Source organism: Chiloscyllium plagiosum, unplaced genomic scaffold (assembly GCF_037043375.1).
Source record: "Chiloscyllium plagiosum isolate Xiang-an unplaced genomic scaffold, Cpla_swu_hap1 HiC_scaffold_5, whole genome shotgun sequence".
NCBI lineage: Eukaryota > Metazoa > Chordata > Chondrichthyes > Orectolobiformes > Hemiscylliidae > Chiloscyllium > Chiloscyllium plagiosum.
Genome location: NW_028270143.1, coordinates 12,326,017 through 12,352,287, shown reverse-complemented (window position 1 = coordinate 12,352,287; position 26,271 = coordinate 12,326,017). Strand labels below are relative to the sequence as shown.

At 37.9% G+C, this 26,271-nt stretch overlaps 1 protein-coding gene across 3 annotated transcripts in view; it reads left to right on the top strand.

Moving 5' to 3' along the window:
* Positions 1-26,271, top strand: part of LOC122549716 (apoptosis regulator Bcl-2-like) — a 163,898-nt gene that overhangs the window by 25,568 nt on the left and 112,059 nt on the right. Inside the window, exon 2 of one of the 3 annotated variants that reach the window (XM_043689604.2) lies at positions 608-756. The exons of the other annotated variants lie outside the window; for them this stretch is intronic. Coding sequence (XP_043545539.1) covers positions 608-664 — 57 coding nt within the window. The 3' untranslated portion in view covers positions 665-756. Of the gene's footprint in view, positions 1-607; positions 757-26,271 lie in introns of those variants that run through there. 3 annotated transcript variants of the gene reach the window in all.

The following is a 26,271-nucleotide window of genomic DNA, read 5'->3' as shown; positions in this document are numbered from 1 at the left end:
TTACCATCATCTTCAACCTTGGAGTACCATAAAACTGCACAATGGGATCTTCTTAGATGTACATTCCTTTCATGTTAATATGTAATACTTTTATTTTTGCAGTTTGTTAGAAATGAATAAGAACACATTTGCTGAAATATTATAAACGTCGCCTTTTCTTTATTCAAAATATTCTTTTCACATCATACTATTGATTTCCAATATTTGAATGAATTAATTATACTGAGGTAGCTTTCCTTTTGAAAAGTGATGTTCATGTAGAATACTGTAAAGATTGTGCTTTTGGCCTTGTACTTAAGACTTCTCATTCCGACTTTCTAATTATCCCCAACAACATAATGAAAAGTATATTGTGACATTTTGTAATCTCATGAAATATTTATCAAAACATGAAATGATATCAACATCTTTAATGTCAATGACCTGATTAGTAAAATATTTTGCGAATCAGTAAATTTCAGTAATAAAAGTTGTGGTATAATTTAAGTCTGAAGAACCGAAATGTAAAATGATGGTTGGTATTTGATTTATGTGATATTTGCACAAACAATCAGGTTCAAAACCCTAATGGCCTAAAAATGTTAACTCTGTTACTCCCCCTCCACAGATGCTGCCAGACCAGTTTTTCCAACACTTTCTGTCTTTGAACATGGTGAAAATCTGAAACAATGTTTTGTTTGATGTAAATCAGAGCTATTCAAACTGCTTACTCTCCTTGATCTATATTTTTCAAATATTAAGGTTTCTTCAGGTCTTGACATCTCTTATCTTAATAGTTTCCTTTGCAATTAAAGGTTTATGTTATAATTAATTTAAAGGTCGATGGAATGTCTCTAAAACAAATATTAAAATGACTGATTTAAAGATTGTTTGTTTGAAAGGAGTTTGAATAGTTTGCATCAATTGTAAATGGATCATTTGTAATTTTCATAATGAGATGCACTGTAACATGTGACTTGTGGAAGTGATCTCTGACTTGTGAAGGAAGTTAAAATATGAACATTTTGTGGCCTGAGACACACAAACTGTAGCAGGGATGGAACAGGGAATGGATGTTTAGTGTGTGTGTGTGTGTGTGTGTGTAATGTAAAAGAGATGACAAACACTGTAAGCATGGTTCAGCTGGGATTATGAATTTGGCAATTTGACTCCTTTTTGCTTTTGTTTTTTTGAACCCAACCAGACTATTAAACAAAGTTTTTTTTATGAGAAGAGCTAGCTGAAGGAGTCTCTGGAATCTGTGCCATCAAAAGTGTATGAATTTAACTAGGTAGATTTTGCACAAGTGTGACGTCTGGTGATGCCTGTCCCTGGGAAGTTTAAAAAGAGTTCAGTTAATGCTGCAGTCCTTTTAAGTGAGAAAAAAGTGAATTTTGAGATGTACTAGAGGCAGATTTTGAAAGACTGGGAGATTTTGTGTCACAGCATTGAGTGATGTAAGCACCTTTTTCTCATAAGATAATCTTTGTCTAGATATCTGATGATCTATCTGTAATTTCTTATTGTACTAACTGTTGTATAAGCTAATGATTCTGAAGAGAATAATGTTAATGTCACATAGGCTGCGCCCATCTTCCTGATATCGCATACATGGAAATAAGGAATTCTGCTGTAACTTTTAGAATGTGCAGATGTAACTGTCCTAGCTCCCTAATGTCCTTGTAGTTATGCCTGGCCAAATCTGGTTGTATTTATTATTGTTATTGCAATAAATCATTTTTATCAAAGAACAATGTCTGTTTTGTAGGTACTCTAGGGTGATGATCCCTCTCTAATTAATCACTACATAGACCTGCAACACATCTTGAGTACTGGAAGACTCAAGGCAGTGAAGTACCTCAAGCAACTCTTGCCCAGCAGCGTGCTAGCACCTGTCATCTGGGAAAATACTATACTGACTCTAATTTGCTAGTTAGTTAAAGTATAATTTATGTTGATTCTGATTTGTATTAAAGTAAAACTTAGAAAAAGTATAACCTTGTGAGAATCTGTATTGGGTATAAGCAGGCAGGGAAAGGGTTAAGTTCTGAGTTTTGTAAAACAAGAGGTTCAGCTGAGCATGACTCAGATCAGATAAGAACTTCCAGTTAACAACGGGGTGCTGGAGGCAAGGCTAATTGGTTAACAAGGTGGAAAAGCATTTATTATGTAGGGCCATTTAACAATATTGGAAGCATTCAGTATGCAAGGTCAGCTAACAAGGGGAAATGTATCCATTGTATGAATCCAATTAACAAGGTTAAGAACATTTATTGTATAACAGTAAAGGGCTTGATCTTTGTTATTGATACTCATTGATTGTAATGGTCACCTAATTAATATGTATGTTGCCTTATCTGGATGCTCTTCTCTGTAAAATGACTAAATAGTTCATTGAGAAACTGGTACTCCAGAGAAGACCATGAACTCTGTGTGCACATGGGCAATCGTTCTCTCTCCCTCCAGGGTCCGGAATAAAGATGGAGGTAAAACTATACTGTGTCTCTGAGTGTTTTGCTTCAACTGAGGTGGGGAGTGGGCGATCCTGCCAACTACGCCAATATTGTTGTCAAAATTAATTGGGTGACCATTACAATCGAGCATCATAGCAGAGACCAAGCCCTTTACTGTTATATAATGAATGTTCTTAACCTTGTTAACTGGATTCATACAATGGATACATTTCCCCTTGTTAGCTGACCTTGCATACTGAATGCTTCCAATATTGTTAAATGGCTCAGCTGAACCTCTTGTTTCATGAAACTCCGAACTTAACTCTTTCCCTGCCTGCTTATACGCTATACACATTTTCATTTGTTGGTAAACGTTTCATTTTGAGATGGTTTGATAATTGGTTATTTTGGTTTACAACATGATCGTAACTCTCTTAATGTACAGACAGAATCTTTTCTCATCATACTTGTTCATGCAGGAATATTTGGGTCCCCTCTGCGCACTGCCCCCTCATCCTTTCAACAGTACATTAAAACACAACCATGAATTACATTAGCAAGTGACATATTGGCCAAACCGGCCTGTGAATGTCTGGAACCAGTATTCATCATCGAGTCAGGAGTGATTGAAGTAGAGAGGAGTTCATTCCACCATTCAATTTCTTTTGGAAATCAGTCATCATCTCTGTTTCTGTCAACCTGCGAGGCAGCAAGTTCCAAATTGTTGTTGCTCGCATTGTTAACTTCAGCATTTCTTCCCTAAAATCTTAAATCTGTGTTTCCTTATTTCTTGTACCAGCACTTAATAGTTAAAGAAAAATATTTTTTCCACTGCCTTTACTGAATATGTTATAATCTTGTGCACTTCTATCCAATCTCCCTTTTAATCTCTCCTACTGCAAGGAGAAGTTTTTTCCAAGCTAACTTCGTTGCTGAAATACCTGCTTTCTTGAGCGTACAGATAAATCTCTTCTGTACTCTCCAAAGGAGTCTCGCATCCTTCCCAAAATGCAACCACATTCGGCACAATACTTGAGGTGTGGCCTCACCAAAGTTTTATACAAAATAAAATAACTTCCATACTTTTTTGCCGACATTTATGAAACTTAACATCTACATTGCTAACTGTTCTCTCGATAGCTCTTTCAAAGATCAATGCATATGCAATTTGAGATCCCTCTGTCCTTACCCACATTTCAGAACTATGCAATTACTTCCAATATATCTGCCAGTTTTACAAACAGTATTTTAAGTAGTAGAATTTAGAGCTTCCAAAATTGTAAGCACAGGGTGCTGGTTGGGAGCCCCATACATGATTGGGACTACGCAATAATCCACTCCTGGATAATGAATAATTTGGACAAAACCAATGTCCAAGCATATTTCTGCAAAATATTTCTAAACATTTCTCCCCTTGCTCTCATCATAATTACGTAACGCTTGAAACACAAAAAGCAGTGGGTTTGACTCATTGTGTCTTGGTTGGGTTTTCAACAGACCTACTCAATTTCGTCCCACATGCCAGAATTTTCCTGTTACCCTGCACATTATTCCTCAAATACATATCTCATTGCCTTTTCATAATTCTAATGGAATTTGATTCTGTCACTCTTTTAAATGATATACTCTGGACCATAAGGTACCATGTGCAAGCATTTCTCCTGTTTCCCCTGTTTTTTCTTTGTCATGTTATTTACTTAAACTTGCACTCAGTCTACAGCACAGAAATGGACCATTTGGCCCAACTAGTCCATGCTGTCATTCATGCTTGCCTTGAACCTTCATTCCGCCTCTTCGCACTTCACCTTACCCAATCAATCTAGCCTTTCAATTCATTTCTCCCTCCTAATACGTATCTAGCTTCTCTGAAATGGATGTGTGTATTCACTTCAGTTACCCCTTGTGGTAGTGATTTGAATAAAAGCATTTCTCTTGAATTCTCTATTAGATTTATTGGTGATTGACTTGTACTTGAATATTGTACATTCGGGGATACTCTCACAATGGAAATATCTTCTGTGTCTACTCTATTGAACCCTTTCCATAATCTTAAGGACAGCTATCAAGTCAACCTCAACACTTATACAGAGAATACTCAGCCAGGTCAGGATGAATATAACACCTCCATTCTGATATCATTCCTGGAAATGCTTGAAGCCCCCATTAAATCTGTGGTAGCTGGTTATTGACTCACTTGGCAGGGAAAACAGTTTCTTCCTCCTTACTCTGTCAAAAGCCCTCCATTTTAAACAGTTCTGTCAAATCTCACCAATTGCCTCTGCTGTAAGGCAAGTAAACTCAGCTTCCTCAATCACTTCACATAACTGAACCCTCTTACCCTTGTATCATCCAGGTATACCTTCTGAAAAGCCTTGACATTTTCCTAAAGAGAGCTGTGCAGAATTGTGTGCAATACTGCAGCTGAGGTCCAACCAATGATTTGTAAGGCTGTATCACGACTTTGTTATGTATTTAGTCTGGGAAATTTGTCTTTGTATATAGAGGTACATAGTTTGTGCATGTAGGTTTGCTCACTAAGCTGAAAGGTTCGTTTTCGGACGTTTCATCACCAAACTAAGTAACATCACCAGTGAGCCTCCAGATGAAGCAGTGGTGGCATGGCCTGCTTTCTATTTAGTGTTTAGGTTTCCTTTGGTTGGTGATGTCATTTCCTCTGCAAAAAACCCAAACAAGCAGACAAAACACACCCAGAGACCCTAGTCACTCTCCCCTACATCAAAGACATCTCTGAAATGACTGCCAGACTACTCAGACCTCTTGGCATCATAGTAGCCCACAAACCCACTAAAGCAGCAGCTAATGAACATATAAAAGACCCTATACAGCCAACAAGCAAAATGAACATCATTTACAAAATAACTTGCAAGAATTGTAACAAACACAACATTGGACAAACAGGTAGAAAACATGAATATTAACTAGTCACAAAAAGACATGACCCACTATCACTAGTATTCTTACATACAGATCAGGAAGGAGACCATATTGACTAGGACAACACACCCATCCTAGAACAAGCCAAACAGACACACTTGAGAATTCCTAGAAGCATGACATTCCATCGGAACTGTATCAACAAACACATTGACTTGGATCCCATTTACCACCCCTAAGAAAAAGAACAGGAAATGACATCACCAACCCAAGGAAACCTAAACGCATAAATAAAAAGCGGGCCATGCCACCAGTGCTTCACCTGGAGGCTCACTGATGATGTTTCCAAGTATGGTGACAAAATACCTGAAAACTAACCTCCTAGCTCAGTGAGCAAACCTACAGCCAGAATCTCAACCTGAGCTCCAAATCTTCTCAAAACCCGCTCCCATAGAGTTTATTATTTGAATACATACACCTGGGTCCATCTGCTGTTGCACTGCTTCTTCTCAAAATACTACCATTTAGATAATGGGGTTTCTATGTTGATTTTTCTAAAGTGTGTCACTTGATATCTATCTACAATAAATTTCATCTGCCAGGCATCTGCTTACTTCATAGGTCCACTAATATCCTGTGCATTACTTACTGTGTTGTCAAGCTTTATATCATACACAAATTTTGAATTGTACTCCTTAAGTCTAGGTCATTTTATATATAACCAGAAAAGCTAATTTTCTAACATTGACCTTTGGCAGACCCTGCTAGATACTTTGATCCAGTCAGGAAAACTACTAGTTTCTGTTTTCTATCTCTTTGCAAATTATGAACTTCAGTTACCTGTGTACCCGAGTTATCAAAGTCCCTTTATTACCATGGACTTCAACATTCCAAAAGTCTCTTATATGTTACCTTATCAATTGTCTTGGTAAACCCTTATATACATCATCTACTGTTGCAAAAGCAAAGCACTGTGATTGTTGAAGATCTGAAATTTTTAAAAAATGCTGGAGAAACACAGCAGGTTTGGCAGCATATGTAGAGAGAGAAACAGTTAATGTTTTGAGTCCAGTAGGGCTCCTCTTTGGAACTGATCATTCTTATTGGTTATCCCTTGATTTGAAGTTGATGTTCAGGCTCTGCTGCGGGTCTCCTTGTGATTTGAATGGGCTCGTTTTCGGTTTTTTGGCATCTGGGCAGGCCATCCGATGAAGTAGTTGGCTTAAAGTCCTGGATCTGTCTCTTTCTTGCCTTCTCTGCTGCTGTTCTGTCTCATCATGAAGATGTTTGGACAGAAACATGATGTACAAATTGTTGTCATTTTGACATTGGTACAAGCTCTTCCCAGTCATTCATATCAAGACTATAACCCTTCAAAGGATGGTATCAGAATCTTTGTAGCTTTTCATTGTCCTCCCCTGGAATGTAGATCTTGACAGAATGAGATAACAGGACCTGGCAGGGGAAATGCTTTTAATCGTAGTATTCATTCCATCATAGCTGTTTTTACAGGAGCTATGCCTGAGTACGTCTGGAGCTTATTTCAAGAGCGTCTACTGTACTGGCTTATTCAAAGAAATCTTAGTAACAATTTGGAATTGATGACTCTTTGTCAAAAGAAACTAGTTTTTCTTAAATGCATTATCAGAACCATTCATAATGGAAAAATATGTCAGATTGTCATGTAGCCCACACTTAACCTGATGCCAAGGTCAATTTCCACTGTGATTGGAAAGCAGCAAATCCTAAGATAATTTAACACTGGAGGATTAATTAATTCCACCCATAGTCTATTGGCATACAATTAGGATAATGATTTGAACCATAGAAATATTCTATTGTACAGAAATAACCTGTTATATAGTGTGTTGCATTCACCAGTAAAGAAACAGATTGTCACATAAGTCAACCAAAAAGACCAGTTGAATCCAGAAGTACTGGTTGAAAAAGTAATGGTGAAGTTGAGATTCTGAACCAGTCAAAGGTATGAAACACTCCTCTCTGACTTTTCAGATTCTTGCCAAAACTTTACCACAAGACAACCATCAAACTTTGATTACCTTCATCTGTCCTTTCAGTTGAAAGCACTCGCGTTGTAAAAAACGTCTTGTGGTTTCTGCTTGAGGGCAGGATGTTTGGTCTCCAAGTGGCATTTAGTTTGTTTGGTTTCATGTTATCCTGAGAAAGAAATTCAGTACAAACAACAGATTATTGTTTGATAACAATTTTCACATAAGTTAGTAAAAGTGCATCCCAAGTCTAAGTAAGAAGGAAAAACTTCTTATCTTTCTTTTGCTCAGCTTTACTTTTCCTTCCTTTTATTTAGTTGTCCCTTCTCAATTTTATACGTCAAAGAAAGACTCCATTTCTTCACAAAATTGACCCCAGACCTTAATTTTAACAATGCTATGGGGTTAGTGTCAGAGAAGATCACAGTCTTCGTCAAAATAATACAATATATTGTTCTACCAAGGTGGAAAAATGCCTCTTTTAATACTCCAATACTGTACCTAGTTATAAGGTAACCATCGCAAGATAGATTACACTTTGATAATTGCTTACACATTTCAGGTTCCAGGTCAGTTATGATTTTTTTAATGCCTCACTTTCTTAAATTATTGTTTGCCAGGCCTCATTATTATATAAATCAAATGCAACATTTTTCCAACAACACAATTTTATAGTCGCTTGGCATCAATTTCTATAATGGGTTAAGAAAGCATACATGCACGGCTGAAGTAAATTTATGTTGAAATGAAAAAGGACTGCAAGTTGTTCTTGGGACTCATTATAATTTTACAGCTTCTGTGAAGCTTACCTAGAGATTGCTTTTTCTAAACAAATGGACAATATTGTGGTCAGTGTCTGGTATGTTGTTATAGTGCAAGGAGTTCACTGTTGCTTCTTAACTTGAAGGGTCACAACATAAAACAAAAATAATTTTACCAGTTGGTAAATTAAGTGATGTCATCTTATGTCAGGTTTTAAATAAAAAGATCAATCAATTAGGTATCTTTTAATAAAGACAATCACTTCTCTAAACAAGTTAAGAAGGAAGCTGCAATAATTGGTTAACATATGCTATTGATAATGTGGAATTATTAATGCCTGTCCCTCTAAATAGCCAACATTTGTCTCATTCATGAACATATGCGCACACACACACACACACACACACACACACTTAAAAAACAAACAAAATTAAAATGCTCTCTGTTGAGGTTCACATAAAAAGTAGAGAAATATATACACTTTCTGACCGTTAGGGTTAAGCTTTAAGGTCAAAAAGAAAAGGTGTTGATGTTTCAAAGTCTTTTGTGCTGATATCTTGGTGTATGTGGTCAATTCAGTAATTGCACGGGGTTGTTGCTGCAGTCTTAGCACACACAGCTTGCTCAGGAAGTGCAGTGTTGAGAAGTTTCTTCAAATGCCATCCTAGAAGAATGAATATGTTTTGTCCTGTGCTCCACAAGAGGATTTTTTTTTCTCAGAAATGAGAGAGATCAGCTGGACAGTCCATCCTCTCAAGTTTCTTGTCCCTCAACTAATCCTAGATGTCGCAGTCACATTTCAAACAATCCCAGCTGAAGCAGTTACCACCAATCTTGTGATTTCTAATAAGTTATTTTTATTTTAAATAAAAGTCTCCAATGATCTCTTTTAAAGAAATCACTCCACATATTTCTGTATAACTTTTGACTTATTTTTTAAGATCTTTCAAAACTTAAGTCCTCCACCAATATTAAATGTGAAGCAAATTTGCAACATTTGCTATATATTTTATGGGCTTAACAAAACTGAAGAAGAATGTAAGTCAGTTATCTTGATTATAATTGAAATTTTGTAAGTTCTAGCTTGGGTAAGTGAATAGATTAAATAGAGTAGACTCATTCAATAATACAGCACAAAAAGGAGTAATTCAGCCCAATGCATTAATGTAACTCCCTCTTTCTAAGAGCAATTTATTAGCCCTCCTACCCAGCCCTGAAGTGTTTTCTTCAAATGTGTTTCCAATTTTCTGATCAACTGCTCTGCCCTCATGACCCTTCAAAGATTTTGGCTACAATCCAGACTGTAAAAGTAAATAAATGCAAATATTGCCCTGAGTTTCCACAAGATGGGCTTTATTCCACGGTGCATTCGTTGTCTATCACGTGGCTGACTTCTGTTTTTCATAAATATAAATTTCTTCATTATTCTTGTGTATGAGTTGTACACAGATGTTTATGCATCATGCTTCAATTGTTACCATGTCTGTAACCTTTTAAATTCATGTGGCTGTTAAAATAGCTATTTAAAATAAACTCATTAATAACTTTAATCATGGGTTAGTATCATGTGTTCTTATACCCTGGTATTTGTTCCAAGTATGAGCCAAACTTGTCATTTCCAGTGGAACCTCCTAATTGGCAGACATCTTAGAAATTAGAGAATTAATCATATATTGCATATAAATGAAATGCTGCTTTCTTATAGCACATAACTTCTGATTTGGATTGATTGGTAAACTGTTAACGCATCTTTTTTCAGTAAGTATTTTTGACTTAGCTGCTCGTATCATTGTAAGATTATTGCCATTTTCATGTCTTTGAACTGCATATGCATTTCACTTGTTTTGTGGAACTGCTTTCTATGTATATTGTTATATTTTAGGTAAATAAACTGAGGGCAATGTGATTACCTTCCATTCTCCATGAATGGAGGTGACACTGGCTGCTCCTGAACTACTCACTTTGATTATATTTGCTGCACATTAGATTTACTTGTGAGGAAATTTCAAAAAGATCAATGTACCCAGTAATTTCATAGGACAGCATGGTCAGGGCACTACCCAATCTTTCCCAATAGAATTTACCAGGAGGCTTCCCACGAACCTAATGTTGTCATGTCAGTTTAATTGCAATGAGAGAGAGATGAAATGATTGGAACAGGATCAAATACTGATCAAACTGACCTTAATTGAGCATGATACCAACTCAGATAATGTCATTGTGGTGTTGCTGTATCTTATTGAAGGATTGGGAGTGATTTCATGTTTGCATTGCAAACATGGATATGTATCTCGTCTGAGTTAGCGGAACGATGTTGCTTAAGCAGCAAGTGGGTGTAATTCAAACCAGGGAATTTTTAAACTTGTTTGTTCCTGCAGAGTAGATCAAGAATGGAAAAGCACACATAAGCCATGCGTGTTACAAATCACCAGAGTAGGTACTTTTACAGCTGACTTTTGCTATGAACATTCACACCCTGTGGAGTAGGCATTTCTTACATTTTCATTCTTTGATAATACATAATGATGTGTAATCCTCCTACCATGGTGAAAGCTAAATTGTCTTTTGAAAAGGTCATGGGTGTAAATCTTCCTGAGCACCATCCTGTAGCATGGACTGTTTATTTTTGGGTGGCCTTGTCTCTAATTTTATTTGTGAGATAGCACAGATATTTTCATTGCTTGTTTAAGTGTTATTTAGTGTCATGAAAGTGCAATTGTGTACACAGTCCAATATTATACTTCGGTTGTGAGAAGTCTAACAACTTGATGTTTGGCCTGTACAGGATTTTGAGCTTTATAGCATTATAGAGGGTTACTGCAAGAATGCATAGTTACTGTGTCAAAACCATATATTTATCATTCTCAGGATATGGGTGCTACTGCTAGGCCACTTGTGAAAGAAGTTAAGAGACAAGCATGTGGCCTTTAAGGATGAAATAGGTCTAAAATTCAAGTTTTATGTGGTTGTTTCAAAAACAAAGTAGATGGGGAGAAAATAATTTCTGAAACAGACATTTTTGTTCTGGTATGACAAAAATATATAAATTATACAGCCACACAATTCTTATACAAAACAATCTTGTTTGGACAATAAACATGATCAGAAAGCTTTGATTTCCTCTCAGCCTTAGTTCAAGAAATGCAGTTCACAGACTCCCAGGCTCCTGTGTCTTACATTGGTGAACTGCAGCATGACTCAAGTCAGAAGCACCTCTATGGTTCCCCCACACCCCATCTCACCTCCCACAGTTACGTGATCCATTTAGCTGCTTTGATCATTAAATAAAAGTACAATCATAAAGCTTTTATAAGGTATTATTTGAATTTTAAAATTTTCTTTTTAAAAACAAGCTGAACTTTCAAAAACTAAAAGCATGAAAAACACCCAGTAAGCATATATGATTGAAATGTACTTATTACATTTATCACTTCTACTAATAAATGTAAAGGCTAAAGTTCAAATAATTTGTCTAGGGCAATTCTCTCATGATCAGAGGCCTCTTTTTAAAGAAATGCAAATAAATGTTAGGAGAGATAAAAGAAGCGGCAGCTTGAAGGGCAGCTAAAACAATTACGAAAGATTGTTCATTATTTAACTGTAATTAAGTAAGGACCTCACACTGTAGAGGGCCAGCCAAGCCCATAGCAATCAGAAGCATCTACCTCTTTCACCAGGACAGGTGATCCAGATGGGAATGTGACTACAAGCCCATGAATATTACAGAGCTTGAAATCCCACTCTTTTCAACATTGACAGCACTGGCTAGTAATAGGTTTAATAACTGGTTAAATGCTGCTGGACTGCAAAACCCCGAGAATTCTGAGGATCTTAACAATTGCGTAAGCAAATTTGCTGAGGCAGTACGGGTAAGCTTGGAAAAACAGACCTAGAAGGAACAAGAGTCCTGGAGTCATGTTTTTCAAGGTGTTCTAGCAGTGTTATGCACATTATGTGAAATAGTTTTCAATGGGGAGGGTGGGAGGGGCGTTGAATGAAAAGTCGGGCTCCGCACATAATGTGAACTTTCATGGCTTGAAGAATTCATTGCCAAGTTTGATCCAACTTTTCTTGCCAGTTCTTAAAACATTATTGAGGCAGTGGATCAGAGTAGCCTTCAAATTCATCCAAAACAATATTTGATTAACTCAACCACCTTGTGGCTGAAAAGGTATCTTGGATAGCTAAAGAAAAGCAGGGTACTTTAGCTTGTTCACCCTACAACAGATCTTTTATGTATTGATCAACCACATAATACACTGTAAACTATGTATTATCCAATGATAGTGTTCTCATTGAACGCTTTCTGACTTTCCTTGGCTCAAAAGCATATTGATTGCAAAGTTGATTTTGGAAAGTGCAGTGGAGAGTCGTATGATAATGTATTTAGCATGGCAGGAAATTATAATGAACACAGCAAAATTAACTACCTAAGATATGTTCCTTGTACTGAATATACATTGAATCTTGTTAGCTCTGCTGCAGTTGATTACTGCCTTGATGAAGTAATTGTTTTGTTGTTCAATAACTATACATTTTTTTTCACTGCCTTTACAAAATGTGGACAGTTTTCTATCTTCATTGGGTTCTGATTCCCACTATATCAAAATATCTCTCTAATACTGTGTGGAAAGCACATGCAAAGGCTACTTTAGCCTTAGCTGAGAGTTATGGTTCAATTATTGCTTCTCTTGCTCATCTTTGCACTCACTACAATGAATAAGGAGAGAATTCTGCTTTCTGCAGAGAAATTTGAGGAATTTGTACTTGAGTTCATGTTACAAATTTGGAATTGTTCATTAGGTCAGTTCCACAAAGCACTCCAGGCTCCATAGGATGTGGCAAAAACATTGATTAGATGTGCAACATTTTGCACGTAACACTCCTGCTTCTTGAAAGAACCTGAAAATGCAAAGGAAAAGAAAACTGATGTAGACTACAAATATGTGAATAAAAAGCAGAGAATGAGAAAAAATGCCCAATGGTGGGGAGCCTTATGCTGATGAACACTCTCACCAATAAAGAAGTTTCGGGTGAAATCTTTTATTCCTGTGATAGATGTGTTTGAAGCGAGATTGAAGAAAAGAAAAATCAAATAAGAAAATGTTGCAAATTATTCATGTTTTGGTTGATTTTGAGAATCAACTATATTAAATTGTAAAGCTTCTGATAAGATTATTCTGACAATGTTGATGTTCCCCTTTATTGGGAGAAATAAATCACTTCCAAGCTTACATCAATGAAAACTGTTCAAACATAGGACATTTATCCCACAAGGACCTGTTATCAAATTGTTAGCCAAATAAGATTCAACTGGTTTTCCCTAATATAGAAGCGATGTTACATCTGTTTTTGAGTAGCAGCTCTAATGATAACCAAGTGGGACATTTTTCATGAAAAATGAAGTGCTGACAATGTTGTAAGAAATTATCTGCAGTAAGCATTGAGTGATAAACTTTGCAGTTTATCATTCAAGAACATTATCAGTGAACTTGCAGTCTGAAATTTATGAAAGAATACATTTTAAATTTTATGCAGCCTTGTCTTCCTTCTTTCATTTAATAAGTTCTGATCTGTGAAACTATTCTTGTATTGTTATGCATTAAAATTTTTCAGTTATGTTAATCAAGCAATAATGAAGTATTTTATTTGAAAGTATTCCATAATGCAAATAGACTTATTACATGATATGTTTTAGTTAGGTTTTGTGGTATTCACCTTCACGTGCATATATGCAAAAATAAGGCATTGCTATTTCCAGATTTGTTGTTGCTGTTAGCATTACCAAAACAATGTTTAATTCTACCAGGGCTCTTAAACTTGGCCTAATATGCCTCCGCATGTTATAATCCACCCTCCATTTCAGTCAGTAATGAACCAATTGGGTTTTTGCAGCATGCTTGCAACTGATAACAGATTTTTAAAATTAAATTCAAATTCTCAGTTGCTATATTGGGATTTAAATTTATGTTCTCTGGGTCATTGGTCCAATCTGAGTCAATGTTTTGTCTGCTTAAGTATGTCGTCCATTTTTGGCAAAACTTTCCCAGCTAAGGAGATTGAACTGGAATAATTTTCAGTATTAAAGCTTTGGAATGCATGAACTTCTATTGGAAACAGAGCTGTAGTCTCAATCATGGGGATATTTGTGGCATAAAAAGTGAGAATGTGATTTAATAAGCATGCATTCTTTTTAAGACCATGTATTTCATAAGTCAGTGAAAATGATATCTCTTGAAACTCTGAACAATTTTTTGCTCACTTTTGAGTTTGCAGATGTCAGTTGGGTCCGCAAGTTAAAAAATATTATCAAATTACTTGGAAAACATTCACAGATACTTTAAATTTAGAAAAACGTTTATTAACTGAAACTGTAACAATACTTGGTTGTGCATCAATTCCCAAAGTAGTTGAGAATGAAAAATGCTTGTTTTCACTTTATTTTTTAATCTTTGATTTCAGCCTCATTATTATGTAATAGGTGTGAATATGTAATTGTGCTAATCTTTGGCCTTTAAAGGGCTACCCATGTATGTCTTTTTAGATGACTTAGATTTCCCATTTAAGATTTTCTTGTCTACAAATTCCAAAAAAATATCTGTCTTGGTGTTATTAAAAATATGGGGACTCTTGTATGCATCAGATGAGTGAGCTGGTCTCTCAAATCATTAGCACTGTTTGGTGACTCAGTTTTTTTTTCTTTTAATCCCTCTTACAATGTACCCTCTAAGCTGTGCAGTTATTACACGGGCCATTTGCAAACATGCTAATTTATAAAAGCATGAATGTGCAGCAGTGCAAACAAAGATTAAAGGTACTGTGTAGACACTTAAATGAAATGGTTGTGTACTACAGAAATAAAGGGGTACTTTATTAGGCTTCTTTCTCTGCCATCTCTCTATCACACCCACATGCGCGCGCACACCCACACGCAACGTACCCTGGCCCAAGCATATTTCTGATTTGAAGGGCTGCTGGAACATTATCAGTACCAGTACATTTTAGTGAATAAATGAAATCTGAAAGTACAATCCCTCTGTTGGAAATGGTCTTGAACCATTTGTATTCATGAATTGGAAAACCAGGCCATAATTACACACAAATTCTCATATGAACTTTAAAGTATATGATAGAAATTTGGTTATATTGTCTGCTTTGGTATGTAACTTTATATTTTATCACAGCTATGCTTAAAGGACAATAAATAGTGTCATGGACAAATTTGGCAAATTCTTTCCAGATGCGTAGTTGTCCTGTTAACACCCATAGAATTGGGTGTGTGATTTATGTGAAAATTGTTCTATAAGACAATGAATTTGGTCTGAAACAATGATCCATAGTAATACTGTTTTTATAAAAAAATTGCCGTGGGTCGAATATTCAACTTAGTTCCAAGTTGTAGCACATTGCCAAGAATCCAAGGACATTCTGATCTGATTCTGAAGTTTGTTTTTAAAAAGCTATTTTGAATCCACTTCATCCAACAATACGTAAGTCTCTGTCATGGATTTGCTGCTTCATTGGATATCTTAAGCAGAAAAGGTAAAGCAAGTACCTTTCCTCCCCCCCCCCCCCCCCCCCCCCCCCCACCCCAGCATGCCATTCCATTCAATGCTATTCCACCATTGCTCTGTCCAAAAGTAAGCTGTTGGTTCATTGATATATCCTGAGCTGCTTTACTTTGCAGCTCTGGTGGTGATGGGCTTGCATGGCACTCCATGATTTGAGGCAGGTCACAAAAACTACCTCAGTTGGGACAGAAATTGAGCTTGCACCATTAGTGCTATTCTGAGCCACATGCTAGCATCTCGTCAAACAAACATCATCCAAATAATTGCATCGACTGGGAAAGACATGCAACAAAACTGTAGTTTCACAGCTGCTCCCCTGGATGTGGTGTACTGAACTGAGGTCATCAATCACAGTTGTAACCTTATTCTTTGACAGGAAACATCCAAGAATATCTTGTCTGTTTGATTTTATATGATTGGTTGCAGTATGTGTAAAGAACTTGTGGAATGGCAAAATTTGGAGTGAAGGGTCACTAAATCCAAAATTCCTGATTTTTTTGGAGGCATTGCAAAAAAACACAAGGAATATATTGTTCATGAAGTTATCCCATAGTGAGTTGCTTTTCATTCAAAGGATGTGGGCATCACTGGCTAGGCCAGCATTCTTTGCCCTTCCCTAATTGCCAGAGGGCGGTTAAGAGTCAGTCACATTGCTGTGGGTCCGGAGTCACATGCAGGCTAGACCAGGTAAGGATGGCAGTTTCCTTCCCTAAAGGACATTAGTGAACCAGATGGGTTTTGTTCCCTGACATACGACAATGGTTTCATGATCATCATTAGACTTTTAATTCCAGATTTTTATTGAATTCAAATCCCATCATCTGCCGTGGCAGAATTTGAACCCAGGTCCCCAGAATTTTATTTTGTCCTTTGGATTAATAATCTAATGTTAATCCTACTAGGCCGTCGCCTCCTGAGTAAGGGAGGAAAAAACTGAACCAAATTATAATCTATTCCATTAGATTTCCATAAATGTGTTTGTATGTTACAGATTTAATGATGTTTCTTCCCCAACTATGTGTTTGCAGAAGTGAGTGTGAAACAGATAATGCTCATTCCAGTAATGTCAGCTGTCACAGTTTAATCATGCTCCAAATCCTTTCCATTTTCCTCTCGAAGCGTGGCAGAGGCTGGGAATTCTGCAGCGAGTTCCTAACTGTGTTACTCCCCAAATCCTGTCCACTATTCACATGTCATAAGTTCAGGATTGTGATTGAATATATGAGGAGAAAGTGAGGTCTGCAGATGCTGGAGATCAGAGCTGAAAATGTGTTGCTGGAAAAGCGCAGCAGGTCAGGCAGCATCCAGGGAACAGGAGAATCGACATTTCGGGCATAAGCCCTTCTTCAGGAATAAGCCTGAAGAAGGGTTTATGCCCGAAACGTCGATTCTCCTGTTCCCTAGATGCTGCCTGACCTGTGATGGAATATACTCCACTTTTGTGGATGTGTACAGCACCATCAATATTCAATGAACTAAATGCTGTCCAGGAACAAACTAATGACAGTTTGACCTACCATTCACCATCTTAAACAGTCACTCCCTGCAGCACTGGTGCGTAGTGGCAGCAGTGTCTACTATTTTGAAGATGCAGTGCAACAACTGACCAAGGTTTCTTCGACAGCACCTTCCAAACCCATAGCCAACAACACCTTGAAATAGAACAGTGCATGAGAACACCGCCACCTGCAATTACCCCTCCCAGCCACACATTACCCTGAATTGGAACTTTGTTACTATTGCTCATGGCTGGATCAAAGACCTATAACACCCTTCCTTATAGCACCTGTTTGCCTCTTTATCAAATTGACTGTAATAGTTCAAAAAAGTGGCTCACTGCCAACTTCTCAAAGGGGTTTTAAATGGCCAACAAATGCGGAATCGCCAACAATTGCCAAAACATCCTATGGCAAAAAAGTTTCTTCGTTATTTATTGGCAATGCTTGGCCTTGTGTAATAAAATTATAATTTAGCATGTGTTAGTTCATATTCAAATGTCTTATTGCTGAGATGCATTGTTGTCAGTAGGTCTTTCCAACCACGAGATAACATTAGGGGAATACTTTTTTTTGTCCTCATGATGGATTTTTTTGTCTCTTTCCACTTGCATTGAGGAGGGGTAGAGTGCGAACTCCTTAAATGCTGCTGCAGCCCTTATCATAATGGTGCTTGATTTATCTTTTGGTATTTAGTTTCTTTCAGAACTATGAATTGTACGCATTGTTCTGAATTGAGAGAATTATTAATCAAAATAATGTTTCCACTTGACCAACTATTGTGCTTTCTATTGAATTGGAGGTCACTAAAGAATTTGAACACTGTTCAACAATTGTATATGCCTTCGTTGCTTCATTAATTCCAAAGTTAAACAAAGACTGTTTAGAATGGAATCCCTCACAATGGGTTAAGCTGTCAGTTGAATTCAAAGACGTGAACATTGTTATGGTTGCATCATTGCTAACACTAGAACTGCATGTGTGCCCCCGTCATCATCATCCAACCTGCCATTGTGTCCTTTTGTTTTCTCATGGCTTGGGCACCATTTGTGGCATCATTTATCTGAGATGTATTTTGCAGCATGTCTCATCGGGGTATTAATATATATTTGGTCATTTTCCTGACGCTGAGTAATAGGCAATGGAATAAAGCTCTTCCCACACGTAGTTATGCTTTTTAAGGAAATATCAATACTGAAATCAATGACAAGGACTCAAAGGTGACAACGATACAGGCCTTTTGGTTGATGTGTGATTTTAAAAATAGACAGTTCCCTGATCTGAACAAGTCATGAAAATCTTGTCAATTTTGCAGAAGTTTGTATGATTTTGCTGCTTGTAGTAACTTTTAAACATTGCATTGAAGCTGAAAATGTCTTATGGCTCTCTAGTTTTCCTAATCAGGAATGGGCAGTGCTGAGAATATTTTAATTTATTTGTAAGTCCTAACTTTCAAAGATTTTCCATTGTAGTTCCATTTTTGCTAAAATAAAGTTTTATTTTTCATCATTGCCATTTTCTAGCCCGTCAGTAACTTCGCTTCGAAGAGCTCAACTGTAAAAACTCATCCAAACCTTTTCATCTCATACTTTACAATTATCTGAAGAAAGGTCACTGGACTAGAGATGTTGACTCTGATTTCTGTCCAAATGCTGCCATACCTGCTGAGTTTTTCCAGCAATTTCTGTTTTTGTTTCCGATTTCCGGCATTTGCAGTTCTTTCGGTTTTCCGGCAATCAACTTCATTATCTTCCTGTCATAGTTGTATTTTTAAAAGAAATTACACTTCATTTTCTTTCATTGCAGGTGTGTGTGTGTGTGTGTGTGTGTGTGTTTGTCTTTGTCTTCATTTTTGGTGTTTTGATGGTTAGTTTATATAAGTAGTTAATATGAGTAGAGCTGGGATACATCTACAGGTGGCACGGTGGCACAGTGGTTAGCACTGCTGCCTCACAGCACCAGAGACCCTGGGTTCAAATCCCGCCTCTGGCAACTGTCTGTGTGGAGTTTGCACATTTTCTCAGTGTCTGCCTGGGTTTCCTCCCACAGTCTAAAGATGTGCAGGTTAGGTGAATTGGCCATGCTAAATTGCCCGTAGTGTTAGGTGTAGGGGAATGGGTCCGGGTGAGTTACTCTTCGGAGGGTCGGTGTGGACTTGTTGGGCTGAAGGGCCTGTTTCCACACTGTAAGTAAGTAATCTAATCTGTCTATCACATTGAAAAGTAATCCATCACCTCAATATCGATGAGCATGCTTCTTTTTCTAGCCGTTCCATATTGATTGATTGATGTTGGACAAAACACAACATCTCATTCCATCAGAAATGCCAATCTGTGCTCCTGCTTTTCAGTTTATCAATAAAGGCCATTTGTGAGTTATGTTCAGCCCCTCAGCTATCTGGCTAATTTCAGATAGGACTGGATGGATGTGGGTTCTGAACTGTAGAAGTAATTTCTGTTTCAATTACATTATAATGCTACTTTCAATGGAAGTGATGCCTTGTTCCAAATGAAATTGCATTACTTACTCATATAGGTGGCTTGAAGGGTTACCCCTCTGCTAATGAGGTCTGAATTAGTAGATACAATCATGTGCTAATAGGGGTCATGGTTAAATAATCTTTGGAGGCAGTAAGTCACATACATCTTTGTTTACTTTCTAGCAGCACCTCTGATAGTGCTGTTCATTCAAAGTTAACTCTAAATGTAAATGGTGTATTAAAGTTGCTTGCACACCCAAAGCTCATATTATGACCAATTTAGTGATGGGTATGCAAATAACTTGTAGTGATCCTTAAGAAATAAGTCAAGTTTATTCTTATTGAACTTGCTTTATGTTTTTCAACATGTGAATGTAAAGAATGCCCATAATTAAAAATACAAAACTGTACTTTGGAGGAGTGACTAGAGAGCTACCTGTATCCCAAAGAACAAAATCACATGTTATAGCTTTTAGGAGTAATAGGTGCAGTATAATAAAAAATTCAGTGTTAATATGATGACAAGGTGACAGGAAAGACTACACCCTGAATAATCTGTATAATGGAATTGTATGATACAAGTTTGTGTTCTGTAATTCTTCAACCAGTTTATCTACTTAAAATGTTCTTTATTATAATACTTCCCTTTGATTCCCTCATGACAAATATCACAATTGTGGATTTCTTCCTGGCTATGTTTAGGCTTATGATGTCTTCCCTTGCTATGCAGCAAGTGCCGAAACCTTAGAGAAACAAGTAAATATCACCTTTCTCTGTTTTTATTGCTGCCAACCCCAAAGCCTGTATGTTAAGATATGACATAACTGTCATGAATAGTGACTGAAGTGCCAGCAGATGTCAGTGGATCTTTTAACACCGAGCTTTTAACTTTTATGTTCTTGTGATCAGAGTTGTTACAAAATGTTTTGCCGTGTTTTCAGAGTATTTGCTGTGCATTGTTCCTTTGCCTATGCTGGGCATAACTCTGACACTTGGTTCTGCAAGTGGCGTGTCGTTAAGAGATCCAAACTAAATCCCTTATCATTCAGAAGGTTGAGTTTAAGTGCCACTTCAGGGCCTTGGAAACAAAATCTAGGCTGGCAATCCAGTGCACTTCAGTGCCTTTTGGGAGAGACATTAGATTTAGATTTTGTCTGCCTCCTTGGGTGGATGTAAAATGGGTGTTTCCTGCATTGCCATATTTGCTGTACCTGAAAGTACTTCACATTTTGGTGCATTTTAATGTGTAATTGCTGTGAATTTAAGATTTTATGTGCAAACCCCACGTTGGTAAAAGTTGGAGGCAGTGAGATCAAAGTGAGTGATTTGAAGTAGAGACTCTGGATGATTTAAATTTCTCAACTACTTATACTTGGATAGTGGGCAATATTTATTTTAATAATGGAAGTTCTGCTGTTTGCCTGATTGAAAGAATTCTATGCCCCATAAGGTAAAAGACCTTTTTAAGAAGTGTATTATTGGGTAGTGGATGTGCGAAATTACCTTGACTTGTAAATTAGTTAGATTTACTTTTCAGGTGCTTTAAATACTTATTTTGTGCCAGTACTTCTATGATTTACTGGAATAATACTTGTGACGTTCATCTCTGCTTCTCTACGCGTGAATGAAACTGAAAATGCCACAAGTTTCTGTTTGATTAAACATTTTCCAAGGTTGTGATATTTTGTTACAAAGTGACTAATTAAAAGGAAAAGTCCCTCTTTTGGTGCCTCACTCTAAAGTACAACGGTTTTACTTATCACCTTCAGATATTTAATTTAGTGCTCTGCTCAAAAAAAGGGACCGATGTGAATATGGGGATTACCCAGAGTAACAGCATGAGGTTAAATGAGCAAATGCCACTTGTGTAACGTCTTTTTTTAAAAAAACATTTCTGCAATTTTTAGGTCAGTTGTTCAGGATCCCAAAATATGCCTACAGTACAGTTGAGGATTCACCATTTCACTGCAACATTAAACTTATTGTATGTGAAGGTGGTGGGGTGGGGGGAGGAGAGAAAGCTTTTTATATACTTGTTTTCATGCTATACTGTACTAGTGAAGTGCTTGTCAGTTTAAAGCTGCCGATTGTTCTTCAGTTGTCATCCAGTCCTCACCTACATCACACAGGACCACACAGAGACAGCAATAGATAAAAAATGACATTGGAAGCAGAGCCTGATATTTGGGAGGCAAATTAACTAGCCATGGAGCAGCTCAGCAGAGCAAGGAGCAGGAATGGAGTAGAAGCTGCTTGTGGAGTGGGGTATCAAAGCTCAATAACACTTGAAATGTAAGGCTACGATGAGAGCAGGAAGAGCAAAATTTTTTTTATTAAGGTGCCCTCTGATAGGGATTTCAATTTGTTGGTTAAATTGTACTGAGTAGCTTCACTAGAGTTGCAGTTACTTTAGAAGACCAGTGTTGAGCATCAGACCTGGCATGATGTTGTGATCCATGGCCATTGCTGTATTAAATGTACTCAACTGTTTCTTGAAATCATGTGGAAGAAAGCAAATTGGCTGAAGACAGTCTTCAAGTACGAAGAGCTCAAGAGGAGATCATCTACTCAGGACCTCAGGCTGACAATGGTTGTAAATGATTCGGTCTGTCATTTGCACTGATATGTTGGGCTATACCACCACTGAGGGTGGAGATGTTCATAGAGCATCTTCCTTTGGCTGTTTAATTGTTAGGTACAATTTGCAACCAAATGTAGCAGAACTGAAGAACTTTGAACTGTGAGCCCCTGTTGTGGGATTGCTTAGCTTTATCTGTAGCATGCAATATGTGTTGTTTTGTATGGTAGTGGGACTGTGTTGTAGCTTCTTGGGTTGGAGATTCATCTTTTGTATATCTGGTGCTGCTGGCACGTCTTGTACCCTCCTCGTCGCACCAGGTTTCGCCCATTGCTTGATAGTAACCAGAGTGAGGGTAATGTTGAACCATGAGGTTACAGATTATGGTGAAATCCAGTTTTGTTTATGCTCATGGCCCTCACTGCCTTATACATTCTCAGTTTTAAATTGTGAGATTTGTTTTGAATATATCTTGTTCAACAAGTTGGTAGTTCCAAAAAACTTGATGGTGGGTACCCTGAAAGTGAAGACAGGACATGGTATCCACAAAGGTAATAAACCAATGCATCTGTTGGTAGATCAGTGACAATGAAGTTAAGGAGGTTTTCCCTCATTTATGTTCTCTGGCCACATACTACAGGCCCTATGTGGCAGATATATCCTTTAAGACTGTGTGTCAGGGCTGTCAATCCTATTGAGCCACTCTTGGGATCGACATTAATATTACCCATTTATTGTCCATTCTGTGACTTGCTGCCCTCTTCCAAGTGATGTTGAATATGGTGGAGTACAGGTTCATAAATTGTAGAAGCCTTTCTCGTCATATTGAGCAGGTCAGAAGATTTGAGAGAAAGTGAGGTCTGCAGATGCTGGAGATCAGAGCTGAAAATGTGTTGCTGGAAAAGCTCAGCAGGTCAAGCAGCATCCAAGGAACAGGAGAATCGATGTTGAAGAAGGGCTTATGCCTGAAACGTCTATTCTCCTGTTCCTTGGATGCTGCCTGACCTGCTGTGCTTTTCCAGGTCAGAAGATTGGACAGAATATAAAACCATAGCAAATAACTACTAAAAGATTAATAAGGAAGGAAACATTTGGGTACAAGTGAATGTGAGCCAAAAATATTTTTTTAAAAAAGTTTGTTCAGACTCTGTTTTTAAACAAAAAAGTTAATAAGTGTTGGTCCTATTAAAAATTAGTCTGGGGAATTAGTAATGGGAAGATAGAGATGAGTTGAACAAATATTTTGCATTAGTCTTCATGAAAGAAGGTACAAATAGAAAATCTGAGAAATAGTTGTAAATCATGAAAAGAGAGTGAGGGAAGCACAATTACTAGGGAAGTTATACTGAGTAAATATTGGAACTGAGAATTGACAAGTCCCCAGGTCCTGATCAATGTCATCCTACGGTCTCAAAATAAGTTTCTAGTGAGATAGTTGATGCGTTAGTTTCGATTTCTCAAAACTCATTAGATTTAGGAAAAGTTCTTTAGCTGTGGAAATAGCTAATGTAACACCTTCATTCCAAAAGGGAAGGAGGCAGAAAGCAGGAAATTACAGAGCAGTTAGCTTAATGTTTATCATGGGGAGCTATTATAAAAGACGTTATAGACAGAGGACTTGGACATGTTCAAGGTAATCAGGTAGTTTTTTCAAAGGGAAATTGTGGTTAGCTAATTTTATCAGAGTTCTTGGAAGAAGTTGCGTGGATAAAGGGGAACCAATGGATGTATTGTAATTAGATTTCTAGGAGGTAGTTGATAAGGTATCATATCAGTTTATTGTGGAAAATAAAATCTCATCGGGTAGGGATTAATATATTGGCTTGGAGAGAAACCAGGTTTGCTAATGAAGCAGAGAATAGGAATACTTGAGTCTTGTAGGGTGGCATGGTGGCTCAGTGGTTAGCACTACTGCCTCATAGCACCAGGGTCTCAGGTTCGATACCAGCCTCGGGCGACTGTCTGTGTGGAGTTTGCACATTCTCCCCTTGTCTGCTTGGGTTTTCTCCGGGTGCTCTGGTTTCTTCCCACAGTCACAAAGATGTGCAGGTCAGGTGAACTGGCCATGCTAAATTGCCCATAGTGTTAGGTGCATTAATCAGAGGGAAATGGGTCTGGGTGGGTTTCTCTTCGGAGGGTCAGTGTGGACCTGTTGGGCCGAAGAGCCTGTTTCCACACTGTAGGGAATCTAATCTAATCTTGTACAGCTTGGCAGGATATCAAGAATGGTGTGCCACAGAAGTTAGTGTTGGACCTCAATTCTTGACAGTTCTATATAAGTTGTTTGGATGAAGGAATCAAAGCTAAATTTACTGATAGCACAAAGATGGTAGGAAAGTGAGTTATGAAGAGGACGTTAGGAGCCTGCGAAGGGATCTAGATATGTTAAATAAGGGGTCAAAGAAAAGACGTGACAAATGGAATTTAATACGGGAATATGTGAAATTGTCCATTTTGGCATAGAGAATTAAAGCAGCACATTATCTAAACAGTGAGAAAATGTTGGGAGATCTGGGTGTCTTATGCAGGTACAGCAAGTAGTCAGGATATAATGTGTTTTATTGCAAGGGGAATTGAATGCAAGAGTAGGGAGGTTATGGTTCAGTTATGCCTCACTTGGCGGCGTGGTGGCGCGTGGTTAGCACGGCTACCTCACAGTGCCAGGTACCCAGGTTTGATTCCAGCCTTGGGTGACAGTCTCTGTGGAGTTTGTATGTTCTTCCTGTGTCTGCATGGGTTTTCTCTGGGTGTTCCGGTGTCCCCCCTCAGTCCAAAGATATACAGGTTAGGTGGATTAAATGTGGTAAATGTGGGGTTAGAGGATGTGGTAGAGGTTTGGCTGGGATGCTCTTCATAGGGTCACAATGGACTAGATGGGCCGAATAGCCTTCTCTTGTACTGTAGAGGTTCTATGATTCTATACAGGGTATTAGTGAAACTGCATTTGGAGTACTGTCTACAGTACTGGTCACCTTACTTACAGAGGATGTTAATATGTTGGAAGCAGTTTAGAGAAAGCTTATTGGACTAATACTTGGAGTGAATGATTTGCTTTCTGAGGAAAGGCTATACAGGCTAGGTCTGTATCCTCCTCGAATTTAGAGTGAGAGGTGACTTAATTAAAGCAAATAATATCTCGAGGGAAATTGACTGGGTGGATGTGGAAAAGATATTTCCTCTAATAGCAGAATCTAGAAGTAGAGGTCATAATTCAAAAATAAAGGGTCACTTATTTACAAGAGAGGGAAAAAAATTCTCTGAAGGTTGAGCATCTTTTGAATTCTCTTCCTCAAAAGGCAGTGGGTGCAGGATCTTTAAATATTTTTAACGCAGAGACAGTTAGAATATTGATTATCAAAATGATGAACAATTCTTATTGAATAGTGGAGTAGATTTTAAGATGGCTTACTCTTGTCCCTTGTTTGAATGGATGCGATAAGACTTAACAAAGACCTCAAAGATTCAGGGCCACACTCGCCACTATGTATAATTGGGTCTGTGGGGCATAATCTGGGAATGTGTTCGAGCATCCTGGGATGTTGGCTGAATAGAATGGTTGTATGTAGGGTTATGTCGGACAGGTGCTTGACTAATCTGTGGAAGACCTCTCCCAATTTTGGCACAAGTGCCCAAATATTGGTAAGGATGATTGGGAGGGTGGCATGGTGGCGGTTAGCACTACTGCCTAACAGGAACCTGGGTTCGATTCCAGTTTCAGGCGACTGACTGTGTGGAACTTGCATCTTCTCCATGTGTCTGCATGGGTTTTCTCTGGGTGCTCCAATTTTCTCCCACAGTCCAAAGAGATTCAAGTTAGGTTGATTAACCATGCTAAATTGCCCATATTGTCCAAGGGTGTGCAGGATAGGTGGATTAGCCACGGGGAGTGCAGGGTTACAAGGATAGAGTGGGATGCTCTTCCGATGGTCAGTGTGGACCCAATGGGCTGAATGGCCTGCTCCCACACCATAGGGATTCTATGAGTTTGTAGCATTGACTAGCTGAATGTGCCTTTATCCTGTCTGGTGCCCACGTCAGTGCTGTGTGGT